The 15992-nt window shown below is 43.9% G+C and overlaps 2 protein-coding genes across 2 annotated transcripts; one reads left to right on the forward strand and one right to left on the reverse strand.

The window, feature by feature from the left end:
* Positions 1-525: 525 nt before the first annotated feature.
* On the reverse strand, positions 526-10451 carry LOC148429009 (dynamin-1-like). The gene is made up of 23 exons (XM_088427855.1): positions 10250-10451; positions 9842-9915; positions 9353-9502; positions 8976-9179; positions 8809-8907; positions 8512-8672; positions 8288-8430; positions 8058-8193; positions 7276-7343; positions 7070-7208; positions 6921-7007; positions 6074-6144; positions 5861-5912; positions 5760-5771; positions 5580-5693; positions 4978-5087; positions 4556-4667; positions 4458-4469; positions 4180-4347; positions 4023-4109; positions 3789-3943; positions 2973-3137; positions 526-1807 (listed from the first exon to the last, which is right to left on the reverse strand). The coding sequence occupies exons 1-23, from the start codon at positions 10408-10410 to the stop codon at positions 1786-1788; spliced, it is 2502 nt and encodes an 833-aa protein (XP_088283981.1). The 5' UTR covers positions 10411-10451; the 3' UTR covers positions 526-1785.
* Positions 10452-10491: 40 nt separating this feature from the next.
* LOC148429010 (gelsolin-like) lies at positions 10492-15992 on the forward strand. The gene is made up of 19 exons (XM_088427858.1): positions 10492-10867; positions 11605-11805; positions 11884-12038; positions 12106-12267; positions 12326-12385; positions 12461-12550; positions 12620-12709; positions 13270-13402; positions 13470-13558; positions 13623-13751; positions 13811-13897; positions 13959-14092; positions 14150-14240; positions 14299-14469; positions 14867-15041; positions 15098-15219; positions 15288-15365; positions 15592-15652; positions 15738-15992. Exons 2-19 carry the CDS (start codon positions 11613-11615, stop codon positions 15905-15907), a joined length of 2190 nt encoding a protein of 729 aa, XP_088283984.1. The 5' UTR covers positions 10492-10867; positions 11605-11612; the 3' UTR covers positions 15908-15992.

Raw genomic sequence — 15992 nt, forward strand, 5'->3', positions numbered from 1 at the left:
AACGGTATGTGTAGTGAGGGGTTTAAAGCTCTTATTTGAAACTCCAACCCTCGTTTGAAACCATACTATCAAAAATTTACGAAGTAGATTAAGGCTTAACATGAAAACAAGCATGTGTAGCAAAGTATATATATTTTAAACATAGTACCGGTAAGTTGTTTTTCTAAGAAAAAAACACGTGTGGTGAGGTGTTGAAAAAAGGTGAGGTGTCAAAGGTATACATTTGAAATGACCATGTAAATTAAGCACTTCAAATCTTAATTTGGAACCCTCATTTGAATCCACAATTTAAAAACCAACCCTAACTCCAAAACCTAGTTAAAAACCCTGCTTTAAAAGCCTTACCTCGATTTGAACCCCTACTTTGAAAACCCTAGCCTCATTTAAAGCCCTATTTTGAATCATAACCCATTTAAAACCCTAAATTTAATGTAAAACCCGACTATGAAACCCGACGCTAAACGTCCTTTCACCTAGTTTGGAAGCACGCCGAGGACAACAGCTAACAAAAAAGAAACAGTCCAACGCATTTCATCTTTTATTATTATACTCATTTTGTACAGGTCACATGACAATCACCCTACTGCATAATTCCCCGTACACACACACACACACACACACATACACGTTTTTCCACACATAGTTCACTAGGTATCAACACTAAATCTGAATTACACGCTTACACACTCGACTGTTTACACATTGCACCCTAACATTGGATGGAACACCACGTCACAGCTACCAACACGCTAAGTGCATGCTAATGCATTGCTGCATGAATTACCGGAAGGACAAACATGCAAACACTCTAATAACTCTATCAAATGATCTCTTTTAATCGGCCGTATGTGTTTCACTTGAAACTCTGGTGCGATTTTATCATCATCATCACCACCCATGTGCTTTTGGAGAGACAATTTATGAATAGAGTGCATACACCGAAGATATTTCTCTGATGATATGAAGTTATAATCTTTCATTATTAATGGCTTACTGCACTTAATATTGGAAGGAACGTCCCCAAAAATACTAAACAAGAATTAAATACACTCTGCAATACGTTTTTGTGTGCTTCTTTGAATGTTCCGAACTATACAATTACCTTGATCGTAAATAAATTAAGCATAAAAATAAGTCAACTCTGAATAATCCATTCCAAACAAAAGTCAAACTTTACATTGTAAAGATGAACATATGAACATAAACATTTTCTCATCTTGACTCAAGAGAAAAAAAAATGTGACCCATCAGTTAGCTTGTTTGTTAGCTCTTTGGCTAGCTACTGTGGTATATGACAAAAATATACTGTAATAACTTCAACATATTAGCTGTCACTATTTTATAAGTGATGTAAGTTGAGCAGTTTGCTAGCTTGTCAGCTACTTGGCTAGCTTTTGTGATATGACATATTGTTTATCTTTGATGTAAGTTTAGCAGAAAAGACTAAAACTATAAAAGACGTTTTACATCATCAATCTACAGTAGCATTGCTCAATGGCTAATCTGGTGAGTCGCTGGAACAGATTGCATAGGCTAGCTAGCTAGTTAGCTAGCTAACTAGTACTCTTTCCTTTCAATCTTTGAATATCCACAAAAATAATAATATGAGGAACACTGTGATATGATAATACAACGTCGCTGTCACCAAATTACAATACGATGGTACACAAATTTACATGAAACCTCATACAAGTGGGCGGGTACTCTTCTCAATTATAACACGGGGATCACAGGTCATCAGTCGAGTCAGTTATGGGGAGGGGGGCACAGGGTTGAACCGGGAGCTCACTGATCGCTGATGGAGATTCTGAAAGAAACAAAATGGATTTTAGGGAAGAAACGTCTTGTTGCCATGTGACGAATGACATTTGAGATAGCGTCGAAAAAAGAAAGATGGTTTAGCTGGTAGATGATCCCTCCAGACACTTGTACAGTGGACCCCCGCTATACTAAATGAATCTATTAAGGGGTTGGAATCATAAGGCAAAATCGTTGTATGGCGGGCAATAGAAACCTATGCTAATTAGCTAATGCTTTTAAAACCCCAGGTAAAAACATTAAAATTGTATATAGTAAGAGCTACTCATATATTATATACACATATACAATTAAATACCATCATAAATAAAAAATATATTCAAGAGAAATACATTTTATTTATCTTTGAGTGACGTTGACTTGAGCTATTTACAGCCATAAACCCTAGCAAGGGTAGCCTAGCCTAGCCGAGGCTTCTTCATATTTCTTGAATATCTCCAGCTTTGTTTCCATACTAATCATCTTCTTACTTCTCCCTTTAACACCACTAGCAATATTGGCACCCATGGCATAAGTTCAAATTTGAATTAAGCGCTAAAATGCACAATAAAAACGATGTCGTAAGCACTCATACGAGATCAAGTCTTTAGCATATCGGCATCTTAGTGACGCTGACCAATAGCAGACCAGCATCTTAGTGACGCGCTGTAGCACAGGCAGTTTGGCGCAACCAGAAAATAATAGCAATTACATAAAGACGCCTGAAGAGGGAGGCAAAACAACATAAACACAACCAACCCCACAGGTCATGACAGGTGTTGATGCCATAAAGCGGAAAAAATGCCATAAGGAGGGGACGAAAAAACGTAGTATTCCACTTCGTAACGTTAAAAAAACGTAAGGCAGTTACTCCGTAACCCAGGGGTCCACTGTATATATTCCGCGTTGTGGTTCTAGCAAAACCTTAGTGAGAAGTACACTCGATCATCCAAGCACATAACTGTGATGTCACAATCTTAGGCTAGCTTAGCAATTAGCATAGCTTCTCTGTCTGCAGAAAAGTGTTTTGAGATGCCTCAATGGGTATTTGTTAGCCATTTAATGTGTTTTCATGAGGCGCAAAATGTAATCTTTTCCCTAAAATCTGTTATGTACTGTAAATATATTTGCCTTGCCCAACGCCTGGCAACCATTTTACAAGCTTGTGAAATTACCTGGGAACTCCAGGCGGCGGCGCTCTGTTGGGACGAGACGGGACGGACGACCCGGGCTCGGGCGACACAGCTGGACGAGATGGGGGGCCGGGTGGCGCACGAGCCCCTGGGCGAAGAGGGCCTGGAGGGGCTCGGCGTTGTGGTGTCGGACTGGACATCGGGGATCTGGCGGATGTTTATTTGTTTATTTAATATTGTTTTGTGGATAAATATTTATTTATAATTACTTCTTTTTTGAGAACAGGTCTGACACTTTATGTTGATTATTTTTTGTGGACATATTAGGAATACTAGGAAACATTAGGAATTAAGGTATTTCTTTTTGATATAGATGTGTATATAGATCTCTTCCATGATCCAAAAGAGGACATTTTATGTTGATTATTACTTTGTGGACCAGTACAAATGAAGCTGAAATCTGACACTGATGGCATGTTTTACATTTTTTGTTTTTGTTTTGTTTTTTTACCCCAAAATGCTTTGCTAACCCTGATTAAGGGGTACTTGGCGGAAAACATATTTCACAGGGGGTACTTCACTGAAAAAAGGTTGAGAACCACTGATCTAGAGTATATACTATATAATACATGTATAAATCTAGAGTACATGTTATCTAACACACATACACACATATCTATCTATCTATCTATCTATCTATCTATCTATCTATCTATCTATCTATCTATCTATCTATCTATCTATATATATATATATATATATATATATATATATATATATATATATATATATATATATATATATATATATATATATATATATACTGTATATAAAACAGACAAATGGCATTCAACAAACCTGCGTCCCGATGGCATCCCCGTCACCTGTAGCCACGAGTCATCCACAGGCGGCGGCATGGCGGTGGTGACGGTGGAGGTGCTGATGTCACCGATAATGTTGAGACCTTCACGCAGAGCGTGGTACATCCTCAACATGTCGTCACGATGCTTAGCCTGACATTTAAGACAGAATAAGGCAGTAGAAGACATGCCTACAAGCGGGAGACAACACGGCCGTTCACGACCGCTCTACCTGTTCCTGGGATTCCTCCATTAGAGTGTTTTGGTCAGTACACGAGTACAGTTGGGCCAGCAGGTCGGCGTGGATAAATTCCTTGGTCTTGAGAGCATCAAATACATCAGTCGTGACATCACGTACTTTGCGTGGATGGCGCGCGTGCGCATCCTACATTGTTGACCATAAGATGCATGATGGTCTTGGGCACAAGGTCTCTGATGGTGCGGTGGATGATTGACAAGTAAGAGTCCACCAGGCTCCTGACGATCTCCACTTGTCTCTCCAGCTGAGGATCCACACTGTGAATTTGCCCGTCGGAGTTGGACTCCTCCGCCTCCACCTGCGCCAAACACACGCTCGTTATATGCTGGCAACTTCCGGTGCTCCAAAGAAAACCAGGCTAAAATTTGCATTTGCGTCCCTGATTGAAGATTGCATTATTTGACTCACCTTGTCTTTATCCTGCCCGAAAACAAACCAAATTCATGTGTTTAGAGAAAAGATCGTCATCATCATCATCATCATGATGAGACATGAATGTAGAGTACCACGCTGCGTTCAGGGTACACCCCTGCGCGAAGGAAAGAGGCCTTCCAACTGTCCACCTCCTCCTGAGACTCACTGGCCAACTCCAGTTGACGATAGTCCTTGTACACATTCCTAAAATACACACACCATGCCGTATACTTGTTAGGGTTTGAAATTAACCCTAACCCTAGGCCAAGTTTAAACCTTGTTTGAAACCCAAGGCCCAAATTAATTGAAACTATTTTTAAACACCAAGCCAAAGACAAAACCATATTTTGGAACACAAATCCGAATTTAAAACCATATTTAGAAATCTTAACCCTAAATTGAAAGACTGCCCTAAATTGAAACCCTATTTTGAAAGCGTAATCTCAAATTGAAATATGATTTGAACTAAAACGCATATTTATTGCATCAATATGTTGTCTATGACTGAGTATACCTGTGTTCCGTGTTGAAGAGAGCAAAAACATGCTTGCTGGACATGAAACTCTTCTCAATGTCTTTGAGTTTCAGGTGATCCACTGTCAGCATGTATTTCTTGTCCTTCTCCTGCAGGAGGCATTAAGACATCATCAAAACACTCATGAAGGCCTCCAGAGTCCGAACTGTTTCGTATTATGGACAATATCACTTAATAGGCGTGCGTACTTTTCATTTTGGAATAATAAAAACAAACTTTGAGAAACATTAGCTGCAAAACCACAACACTTTTACATTATTTGATGAATATTGAATTGCGGGGGGGGGGGGGGGGGGGGGCAATGCCACCCCTAGAATCTGCTTGGACCCCCCAGGTGCCTCTCAAGGTAGCTTAAATGTCACAGCAACCACAGTGCACCTGTGTTTGAATAAATTTCTCAGCGGCGAATTGCGTATGCAATTAAATGTACGCTGGCACCCTCTCCTGGTGAAACGTTAGTACAGCAGTTTACAGAAGATAACCAACACTGTCAACTTGCTGGTCAATTTTCCATATTTTGGCAATAACTATTCGAGTGAAGCTTCCTACATGACGGAAGATTGGATAGATGTGTGTCTTACCTCATCGTCTTTGTACCAGGACAAATTCTCCGCCGTCAAAACGAACCAGTATTCTTTGGCTCCGCCCTTCATGATGCCGATGTTGTTGATGGTCAGCCATCCTTTGCGGATCACCTGTTAGCAAAGGTGAGAAAGGAGTTCGGAAAGAGCGCGCACACGATAGCCGACAGACTCACTCACCATAATCTCATCCTGCCGACGCGGAGCCGAGCGGAGAGAAGAATGCGTGAATGAATGAATGAACGACGGCCCCCGATTGCAAGTCACGTGATGAAGCTCACCTGATTGCCGCTCGCCTTCTTCTTGCTCATCTGACTGCTCTTCTGCTGAGCACTAGGGAGAAAACACAATACCAACCCGCAAAATATTTTCGATATTGATGATTTTTTTGTTTGTTTTTCATTTTAGTACTTGGTCACCAACACAAAGTTGGACTGAAAAGAACATGACATCACTTAGGGCTGAGGTAACATCACCAAGAATCACTTCCTTACTTTGCAAAACCGATGAAGTCTTCATGGTTCGTGTTGATATATGCCAACTCGATGTCCACCAGCAGCATGACCTGATACACACACACGCACGCACACACACACGTGCAAACAAACAGAGACAGGTAAAGCGGCTTCAAATCTGTCAAACAAACAGAAGGTAAAATTCAAAGAAACACTTGAACATAAAATGATTCACAAAAATAATGCATCTTATAACACAAAGTACCTTTATGGAGGAGCAAAACTACACACATAAAAAATAAAAACGAAGTAAAGTGAAAATAAAAGCAAATACACATAACAATGAATTGAAATAACGCAATATATATAGATAGAAATATATATAGATACACACATCATTTATATGTATATCCATATACTGAATAAATATTCACATTTATGTGTAGTATAAATGAATAAAAGTAAAAATAAATACACTTGTTTAACAATATTATGAAAACAACTAAAAGTGAAAAATACAAGTGGAAATGAATGCAAAAAATAATTATAATTAAAATATAATAATGCAATTAATGATATAATAATGTATTAATATGTTATGTAAATATACATTATGTATTTTTCAGTTTTTACTTCCATTCTCCATTTATTTATATTCAAACTTTTATGTATTCATGCCAATATGCATTTATTTAGGGTGGCTCGGTGGTCCACATAACGCTGGCTTTCCTATGTAGAGTTTGCATGTTCTCCCTAAGCCTGCAAGCTCCCACACTCCAAAAAACATGTTTTTTTTTCTTGTTGCAGTACAGTGCGCCCAATGGTCCGAAAAGCACATTACATAAAGCTGCGCTGACAGACAAGTAGCCAGACGGCTGAAAGGCACCTGCTCTTTCGTGCGACTTTCTCTGTCTCGGATGTGCTGAGTGACGATTCTTTCCATCTCTTCCCGCAGCATCGGATACTGAGCCAACTGAAACAAAAGAAATGTTAGCTTCTAGCGTCGAGCGAGACGCGCGCGAGTAGTAGCGCTACCTTGAGAGCGCAAAGTCTGACGGTGTTGACGAGTTCACTGATGACCAAGTCGATGCACTTGTGACAAGGTTCTTTAATTTGACTTATCTGACGCTTGACGATAGTCTCAAACGCCATGTCAGGTGTGAACAGACCTGTCCTGAACGCACACAAAACTATGAGAACCAGGCAAACTTCTTCATTGCCTGCGACGACACAAACTTCACCTGATGCCATGAATGTTCTTGATGGCGTAGCTAATCTCTTTGCGAAGAGTCTTCTCGTCACTCTCCAACTGCACAAACACAAACACTGTCCAGTACAGACTTACACATGATAACAAAAAAATGTAAACAGGCTGCTAATGTTAAAGAGCTACTAACAAGTAAAAATGTCATATTTTTTCCATAATAAATTTGCCGGCGAAATTATTTTTCACGTACATATAATACATTTAAGCCTTGTGCGCACACTTTGCAAACCATAACACATTGCATGTTTTTTTCCCAAATTTGTAAATGCTTTTAAACCTGTAGTAATTGTTTTGTTTTTTCCTTCAACCACTCAAATTGTTCAGTGGCATCAGTTATATCCATACATATGTAGGTTAAATTTATTCACACCCACAAACAAATTTGAAATGGTATGGTCTGGCATTGACGTGTGGGAACTTCAAAGGAGAACGAAAGAGGCATTTTCCTGGAAATAATATGATTTCTATATTCCGCTGGTTCTAAACACAGTTTGCGGAATATGAATGACAGTAATTGCGAAATCTGACGTGGTTTTTACCATTTCAGAGGGCGGCCATTTTGCCATTTGCCGTTGATTGAAAATGACATGACAGTTGCTCAGGGCTCAAGTAATCGTTTGATTGGTTCAGTCCAGGCTAAGCGTCGCTTTGCAGGGTAGATTTTGCTGCATGCTTTCAATTCCCCAAGCACAATATTAATGTGAAAACCATGTTTCTATTCTGTTGCGTTCTTGGCGTGCGAGCGTGCGTTTTTACTTTAACGAGCTCAAAGGGGAAGCGCTCATGAAAGACGCGATTGATCTTCGCTCCTCCGGACAGCTCGCTGGTGTCCACCTGATCGCCGCAACCTTCGATTCGCTTCTCAAAGTCCACCGCAAACTGCTGCACCATCCTGACAAAAAAACACACGCGCATTTGCGGAGCGTAAGACTTAGTTGCACGAATAAAACAAATATGGTGAAATGATGCCAGTGGCGGAGACCGACTGCAGCAAGGCCTTGGTTTTGCGAGAGGGGTCGTCCGGATTGAAGTTCCTGTACTCTGCGACTTCCTTCTCGATGTCCAGCAGCTGCTTCTGAAGTTTGCTGCGTAAGTCGGGCAGCGTGTCTCTGATGTGATTGGTCAGTTGCTGTGGTAACGCAGTCCGAAGCATAGCGTCAAGTCAAACACAAAGTCAGAAGAAAGCTGGGCACAAAGTGTGCAAACGGACCTGATTGAGAGCTTTCTGCAGGTACGCGGTTCCCATGCGCTCGGCCAGGTGTCGGTAGGCCGAATGGGACAGGAAGAACTTCCTCTCGGCCTGTAGCGCCGCCGTGATGTCCTTCCGGCCATCGATGTCCTTCTGACTGCGGTTCACCACACCGATGTAACCTGACCGGGAAGAAGCTCGCGAGTCCTTAACAACTCAACACTTCCGACTTTAGGGGTGCGAAGATCACAGTTACAAGTCAAGATCCGAACAAAAGCAGAAGAGATGGCAAGGGAAGGATCTGATCGGTCATGGTACCTCTGCGAAGCGGCAGCAGTTTGTTCTCCAGAATGTCTCTGGCGTCAGTGCCTTCATCCATCAGGTCCAGTTTGGTGATCACGCCGATGGTTCTGAGACCTGCGCACACGTGCGGATAACATCAAGCGCTGGGAGGTAGAAGACATGTCCAGAGAGAACACGCCCACCTTGGGGGTCCACCTCCTTGGCAATTTTGAGGGCGTCGGAGTTGGCTAAGTCAGAGTTGGCGGGTGAAACGGCCAAAAGGAGGCAATTGTCCTTGGTGACAAACTGCATGAGCATGTCTCGGATCTGCTGCTCGATGTCCGCCGGCTGGTCGCCCACCGGAACCTTGGTCATCCCGGGAAGATCCACCAGCGTCAGGTTCAACACTGCCCGCCCGAGCGCCCGCGCAACACAAACACGTCAGAAGCACGTCAACGAGTCAACACGCAAATTAAACGCACATAAATACTAACACCTAAACCCTAAAAAAACAAAAAAACACACAAACACAGAAATATCATGTTGTCATGGTTCTTTATTTACTGAGTGCGTATGTTACCGTTGGGCGAGTAGACGCGCAGGTTGATGGGAACGGGACTGATTCCTTTATTTTGACCCGTCACTCGATCTGTTTCCGCTTCGATTTCCTGACGAACTTCATCAAAGTCTGTGAACTTTTTTCCTTTGCAGTGCAGGAATTCAGCATACTCTGACCCAATGACATCATCGGCAGCGTTATTAACAGCACAGGTAATGCATTCAGATACTGTATATCAAGTGTGTTTTTTTTCAGTATATACTGAAGGCCACTAAAATGGGGACTTTGGGCCACAAATAGCCCCGAGGCCATAGTTTGGACACCTCTGCTGTGTATTTATTCTTTAAATGTGCATTTAAAAAACTTTCTTTCGGTTCGTCTGCTCGATTTCTAATTTTAAACTTCCAGATTCTAGCCTTCCAAGTGTGAGGCAGGAGTGTCACGTGATATCCAGTACTAACTCCACCGTGTTGCCCCAGCAGCTGAAAACGCAAAGAAAAAGCCTCTCACCTGTTGGGCAGTTGATGAGTTGCAGCACTAGGGGGCGTCGAGTGACAATCCCAGACCCGCGCGGGAGGAAATCTCTGGTGGGAGATGCGTTTGAAATAAAACATTATTAGCGGTAACATCATCACAATAATACATGTGAAGCATTTTCATGTCCAATTAAAACACCCAAACCTTATGCTGCAATCGCAAGGTGCAGAACCTCTAGTATTTAAATAGCATATCACTATCATAATAATGAAATCTATTTTCGAATGACATCGAATCCAATAATGTACTATAATTATGTAACCAAACCGAGGCAGTCTATTTGACTGCGATCATTTGGTCAAATGGGGAATCCCTTAATTGTGCAAATCCAGCAGCTGAGTCCGGTTCGGTTGGGCTCTGCGGCAGGAAAGATGGACTTACTTGCCCACGAAATTCTCCAGAACGGAGCTCTTGCCGGCGCTCTGGCCGCCCACCACGGCGATCTGAGGGAGGTCCAAACTGGCGTTCTGGCCGATGGACGAGAACGCATCCTGCAGCCGATTGACCAGCGGGATCAGATCTTCCATGCCGCGGTTCCCCATCTTGTCGTCCGGACGCCTCCTGCCTGGCTGCTGCTATGCTCTTCCCCTCCTCTCCTCCTCCCCCTCCTCGTTCCTCGTCACGCAACGCGACGGCTATTCGGACGCTGAGCTGAGATGCTCGTGACCTTCAGCTCGTCCTCGCGAAAACACGCGCGTTTGCACATCCGGCATGCCTCTTTCAAAACAAACGTTTAGCTTTTTTTTGTTTGTTTTTAGTTAACCCGTCAACCGGAATTGCTTCCGAGCTAAGCAGAAAAGAATTTTAGAAAAGGACAAACAGGAACAGAAAAAATACTTGCATTGTGAAAGACTGTTTCCGGTTTTCGGCGAGATGACGTCAACAATTAGCCACAGGTGTGCATCTGTCCCACCTTTGGCCCCGCCTCCTTCATTTAAAGCAGGGGAGCGTCTTTCCCTCCTTCATTTTCAACCGTCGAGTTTGGAAACAATCTGCTTTGTAAGTTTCGAGTTATTATCTCACATTTTCATTTAGTTTTGTGTTTGCATGTTTTTTTTTTTTTTACGTATAGGTGATTGAATGTGACTGAATGTTTTCTTTCACTCGTGCATGTGTGTTTAACGCCTTGTGTGTTTAATAATGTTTGACCTGCTCGCCATTTTCCTTATGATGTTTCATCACCCTTGTTGGCCCGTGTCACGTTTCAAGATGAATAAATGAAACACGATCAGGTTTCATACAATGAGGGTTGATCGGGTTTCTCTTGTCTTCATTAAATAATGAATGTTGACTATTGTATATGAAGTGACACATCTCTGTTGTGTACTTTTCAAACGTTCTAAACCAATTGGGTTAATATAATGCAATTTATGAGTTAAATATAACAATTTGACCATTTATTTCTCACCCAATTGTTTTTAGGGCGAAGGCTCCTGTTTTTTTTTTGTCTTTTTTTTTTTTCTCCAATCCATCATGGCATCCTACTTGTGTCAAGATTTATGCATATTTAATCTTAGCTTTATGTAGCACATTGGTAGCTTATGTGTGGCATGTAGTTTAGGTGTCATCAATTTGTTTGGCCAGCTTGGATACTGGTTTCCTGTTATTGGCCTTTCCGGACAGTTTTGATTCTTGAGTAACGGTTCTGAACCTCATTTCAGCTTGGAGCTAGCATGTATTTTAGCAGATCTTGTTTTTGAGACTGCTTTCAAAATGCCCACCTGCGCCCCCTGCAGGTGACATCATGGTATTCCACCCAGAGTTTGAGCGAGCAGGTCTTCAGGCAGGTCTCCAAGTGTGGAGGGTGGAGCACTTGGAGTTAGTTGCCGTTCCTGAGAGTCTTCACGGTTCTTTCTACTGCGGGGATGCGTACCTGGTCCTCAACAGCAGCCAGCGCCCAGGGCGCCCCCTGCAGTACAGACTGCACTACTGGCAAGGTGCCATCGTAGGTTGCTTTACTGGAAAAGGGATGGGAGCGCGCCTACTAAGCCAGCTTTCTGATTGGTCATCGGCAGGTGGCGAATGTTCTCAGGATGAGGCCGGGGCGGCGGCCATCTTGACGGTCCAAATGGATGACTTCCTGCAGGGGGAGCCGGTCCAGTACCGGGAAGTCCAGGGTCACGAATCAAACACGTTCGCGGGATACTTCAAAGCGGGACTCAAGTACTTGGTGAGTGGAGATGTAGTTACCATGGCAACTGAGCAAATGTCCTCATAAGGTTGGCATATGTTAACAGGCCGGGGGCGTGGCTTCAGGATTCCGACATGTGGAGACAAACGACGTGGACGTCCGGAGGCTGCTGCAGGTCAAAGGGCGACGTGTCGTCAGGGCTACCGAAGTCCCCCTCAGCTGGGAGAGTTTTAACAAAGGAGACACCTTCATTCTTGACTTGGGGAAGGTGAGACTGAACGAAAGAAGGAAACATGAAAGGCTCTTTAAACACATCTTCCCACCAGGAAATCATCCAGTGGTCTGGTTGCCATAGTAACCACTTTGAGAAGCTGAAAGCCACCATGGTAAGTCGCGACGCCATTGTGGTGACTAGTGATGTTAGGAGAGACATGGGCGGGACTTCTACGTGTGAGTGACAGGTGTCTAAGGGTATCCGTGACAATGAGCGTTGTGGGCGGGCATCGCTGCTGATCTGCGACGATGGCTCGGAAAATGCAAAGATGACCGAGGTAAGAAACGTGCGTCTCGCGTCACCTGGTGAACTGGAACCTCTTTGACCCTTTGACCTCTGTGTTGAGGTCCTGGGGGCAAAACCCGAGCTTCGGGAAGCCCAACCCGACGACACCAAGATGGACGCCTGCAACAGGAAACTGGCGAAGCTTTACAAAGTATGATGGAGTGTACTTTGGAAAAGACATTTTGCATCCACAAATTCCAAAATATTGGGAGTAATGTGTACAAAGGATTATGTAGAAATCAGGGCCATCAAGTAGTTAACTGAGTTTCATTAGTTAAACAAAATCATTACACTTCAATTGCTTGTTGTAAGTGGCAGAACGGGATTTTTATTGCGTGTCTGTTTTGTATAAAGACGAAGAATCAAATGAGGGAAAGAACACTTAATGCATATATTAAAAACGTTATATCACATCAAGATTTTTTTTCAAAGTATAATCGTAGGTTAATAAACTATTCATGCCTAACCAGAGGCTTACATATTTCGCTCCTATCTTCTGATTACCAATTCCAGAGTAGCTTCAAAGCCGTTGCCTAAATCCACCGCTAGATGGCGCAAAATTATACAGTTTTCAGCAAGTGGAATTTAAAGTATTAGTTGTAGATTGAATATAATTATTAAATTAACTTTAGTGCCCAAACGCTGATAGCGAATGACTAAAGCAAGGTTGAGCATTTTAGGACCGTCCTAAAAGACATGTGCTCCCTCCAGGTGTCCAACGCAGACGGCGACTTGGACCTGACCATGGTGGCCCAACGTAGTCCTTTCTCTCAGAATGCTTTGCTGTCCAGCGACTGTTTCATCCTGGACAACGGAAGCAATGGCTGCATTTACGTGTGGAAAGGTGAGAAATCACCAACACCTTTTGGACTTCCACAACTTTCGTTAGAGTTTTAATTGTGTGTATGCAGGGAAGGACGCAAATGCAGAGGAGCGGCGTGCAGTCCTAAAAATTTCTGAGCAGTTCATCCACAAAATGGATTATCCAAAACATACCCAGGTAACACACACACACACACACTTTATTGAACATTACATGGCCCTGCTCTCCCCCTCTCCTTCAGGTGGAGGTCCTTCCTGAGCACGGGGAGACGCCGCTCTTCAAACAGTTCTTTGAGGACTGGCGCGATCCCGACGATACTGTCGGCATGGGAACGGCCTACGTGTCCAATCAAATCGCCAGAATTGAGAAGGTGAGAAAAGATTCTTTTCCTTTTGACTTCTTTGACAGATTTGCTTTCCGATTGGACAGGTCCCGTTTGACGCGGCGTCCCTCCACCAATCTGAGGCCATGGCAGCCCAGCACGGAATGTTAGATGCGGGAGATGGTGACAAGCAGGTGCGACGAGAGCGCCGCCTGCGTGCTCGTTTGCATGCCCCGCAATGCGTGTACGATGCAGGTGTGGCGCGTGGAGGGGTGGGACAAAGTGCCGGTGGACTCGTCAATGATTGGCCAGTTTTGGGGCGGAGACAGTTACATCATCCTCTACCGGTACCGTCACAAAGAACGAGGCGGCAGCATCATCTATATTTGGTAAGATGACAGAAGAGAAGGCGGCGGGCATTGGATGAACCTGTTCCTGTTTCTTAGGCAAGGAGAGGAATCGAGTCAGGATGAGCTCGCTGCTTCGGCCGTTTTGGCAGTTCAACTGGATGAAGAACTAGGAGGCGGAGCCGTGCAGGTGAGCAGGTGGGGTCCAGAGCTGGGTTTTGCACATCTCACACCACTTGTGTCCACAGGTGCGTGTCGTACAGGGCAAAGAGCCCGCCCACTTGATGAGCCTGTTTGGCGGTCAACCAATGGTGGTCTACAAGGGCGGCACATCCAGAGGGCGGGAGCAAACGCAGCCAGCCAGTCTGCGCCTGTTCCAGATTCGAGCCAATGTTGCCCGAGATTGTCGAGCTGTGGAGGTGAAGACTGGTATTTGATAAAGGAAATCATTTTCTGGAGGGAAAAAAAAGGCCCTTAGATTTTAGATCTTATCCTTGCTTAAAACCAAAATTGGCATGCTAATTTTGACCTTGCAGTCAAATTTTTTTTGGCCCTACTCTTACGTAAGCAAACTTCTACGAATTAGCAGAGTGAGACTTGCTAAGCCGATTACAGCTGGGTTCATCTACAGCTTCGTGACCAACTGTCACAATTGAGACAATGTGAGGTGTGTGCAACTCCCAGTAGGCCACTACTATCAAGATCAAAAATAAACTTGACTAATCTGCACCCAAAAATAAGTTAACTGAAGTCTGATCCAACAGCAAAACTTGTTTCCTCTAGACTAGTCCAAATTGAGTGTTGCGTCCTTGCCAGGTGAGCGTGTCGTCCTCCTGTCTGAACTCCAGCGACGTCTTTCTACTGGTGTCTCCTTCGGGATGCTGGATGTGGAAAGGTCACAGCAGCAGCTCTGCCGAAGTCCGAGGGGCCCAATATCTGGCCACACTTCTGCGGAAGGATCCCGTTGAGGTTGACGAGGGTCAGGAGGAAGGTGAGGTGTATTTTTGCTATTTTGTGGGGGATGACTTTTGACAATTGCACTTTCAGAGGATTTGTGGGATGCACTGGGCGGCCGCAAAGACTACTGCAAGTCTTCCCGACGTGTGGCTCAGATAGAGGAGCATCCTCCTCGTCTTTTCGCATGCTCCAACAAGACGGGAAACTTTCGGGTCAGACGACGGCACGTCGGAAATTTTGTTTGTGGCTGTTCTGCCATCCAGTTATTCTTTTTCTTCAGATGGAGGAAGTCCCCGGTGAGCTGACCCAGGAAGACCTCGCTCCCGATGATGTCATGCTCTTGGATGCCTGGGAGCAGGTTGGCCGTTTTTCCACATTTCTAATATTGGATGCCTACAATGGAGTCATGAAAAGTTGCTGGGCATGGCGCTTCAATGGCAAAGATTGAGTTGAAATGGGGGGGGGGGGGGGTGTAAATGTGCCTCTTTTGATTGCCATTGAAAGTTTTCAAAAGACAGATACAAATTATGATAAAATGACACAATCCCTTTTCTATATACCAATTTTTTCCCCCTCTCTACCAGGTTTTTGTGTGGATTGGAAAAGAATCTGACATGGAAGAGAGAACTGAGGCACTTGTATCAGGTGAGACAAACAAAATGGTCCTGAATGCAAGCAGGCAGGATAACACCCTGCCCCCCCCCCCCTTTTTTTTTTTTTTAAATCGAAGCCTCGAGATACATAGAGAGCGACCCGGCCGGCAGAGACCTGCACACCCCTGTGGTGACGGTCAAACAGGGATTTGAACCGCCAACCTTCACAGGCTGGTTCCTGGGTTGGGACCACAACTACTGGACCACAGACCCCCTTCAGCGAGCCATGCAGGCGCTGCATGCCTAACGCATCACTTCCTGTTAAACACCTTGAATAAATTCTCTGCTGTCATTTGACGTGGTTTCAGATGAAAAGAAGCAGAAAACAAAAA

The sequence above is a fragment of the Hippichthys cyanospilos genome, chromosome 1, assembly GCF_059441005.1.
Source record: "Hippichthys cyanospilos isolate Australia breed blue-spotted pipefish chromosome 1, RoL_Hcya_1.0, whole genome shotgun sequence".
Lineage (NCBI taxonomy): Eukaryota > Metazoa > Chordata > Actinopteri > Syngnathiformes > Syngnathidae > Hippichthys > Hippichthys cyanospilos.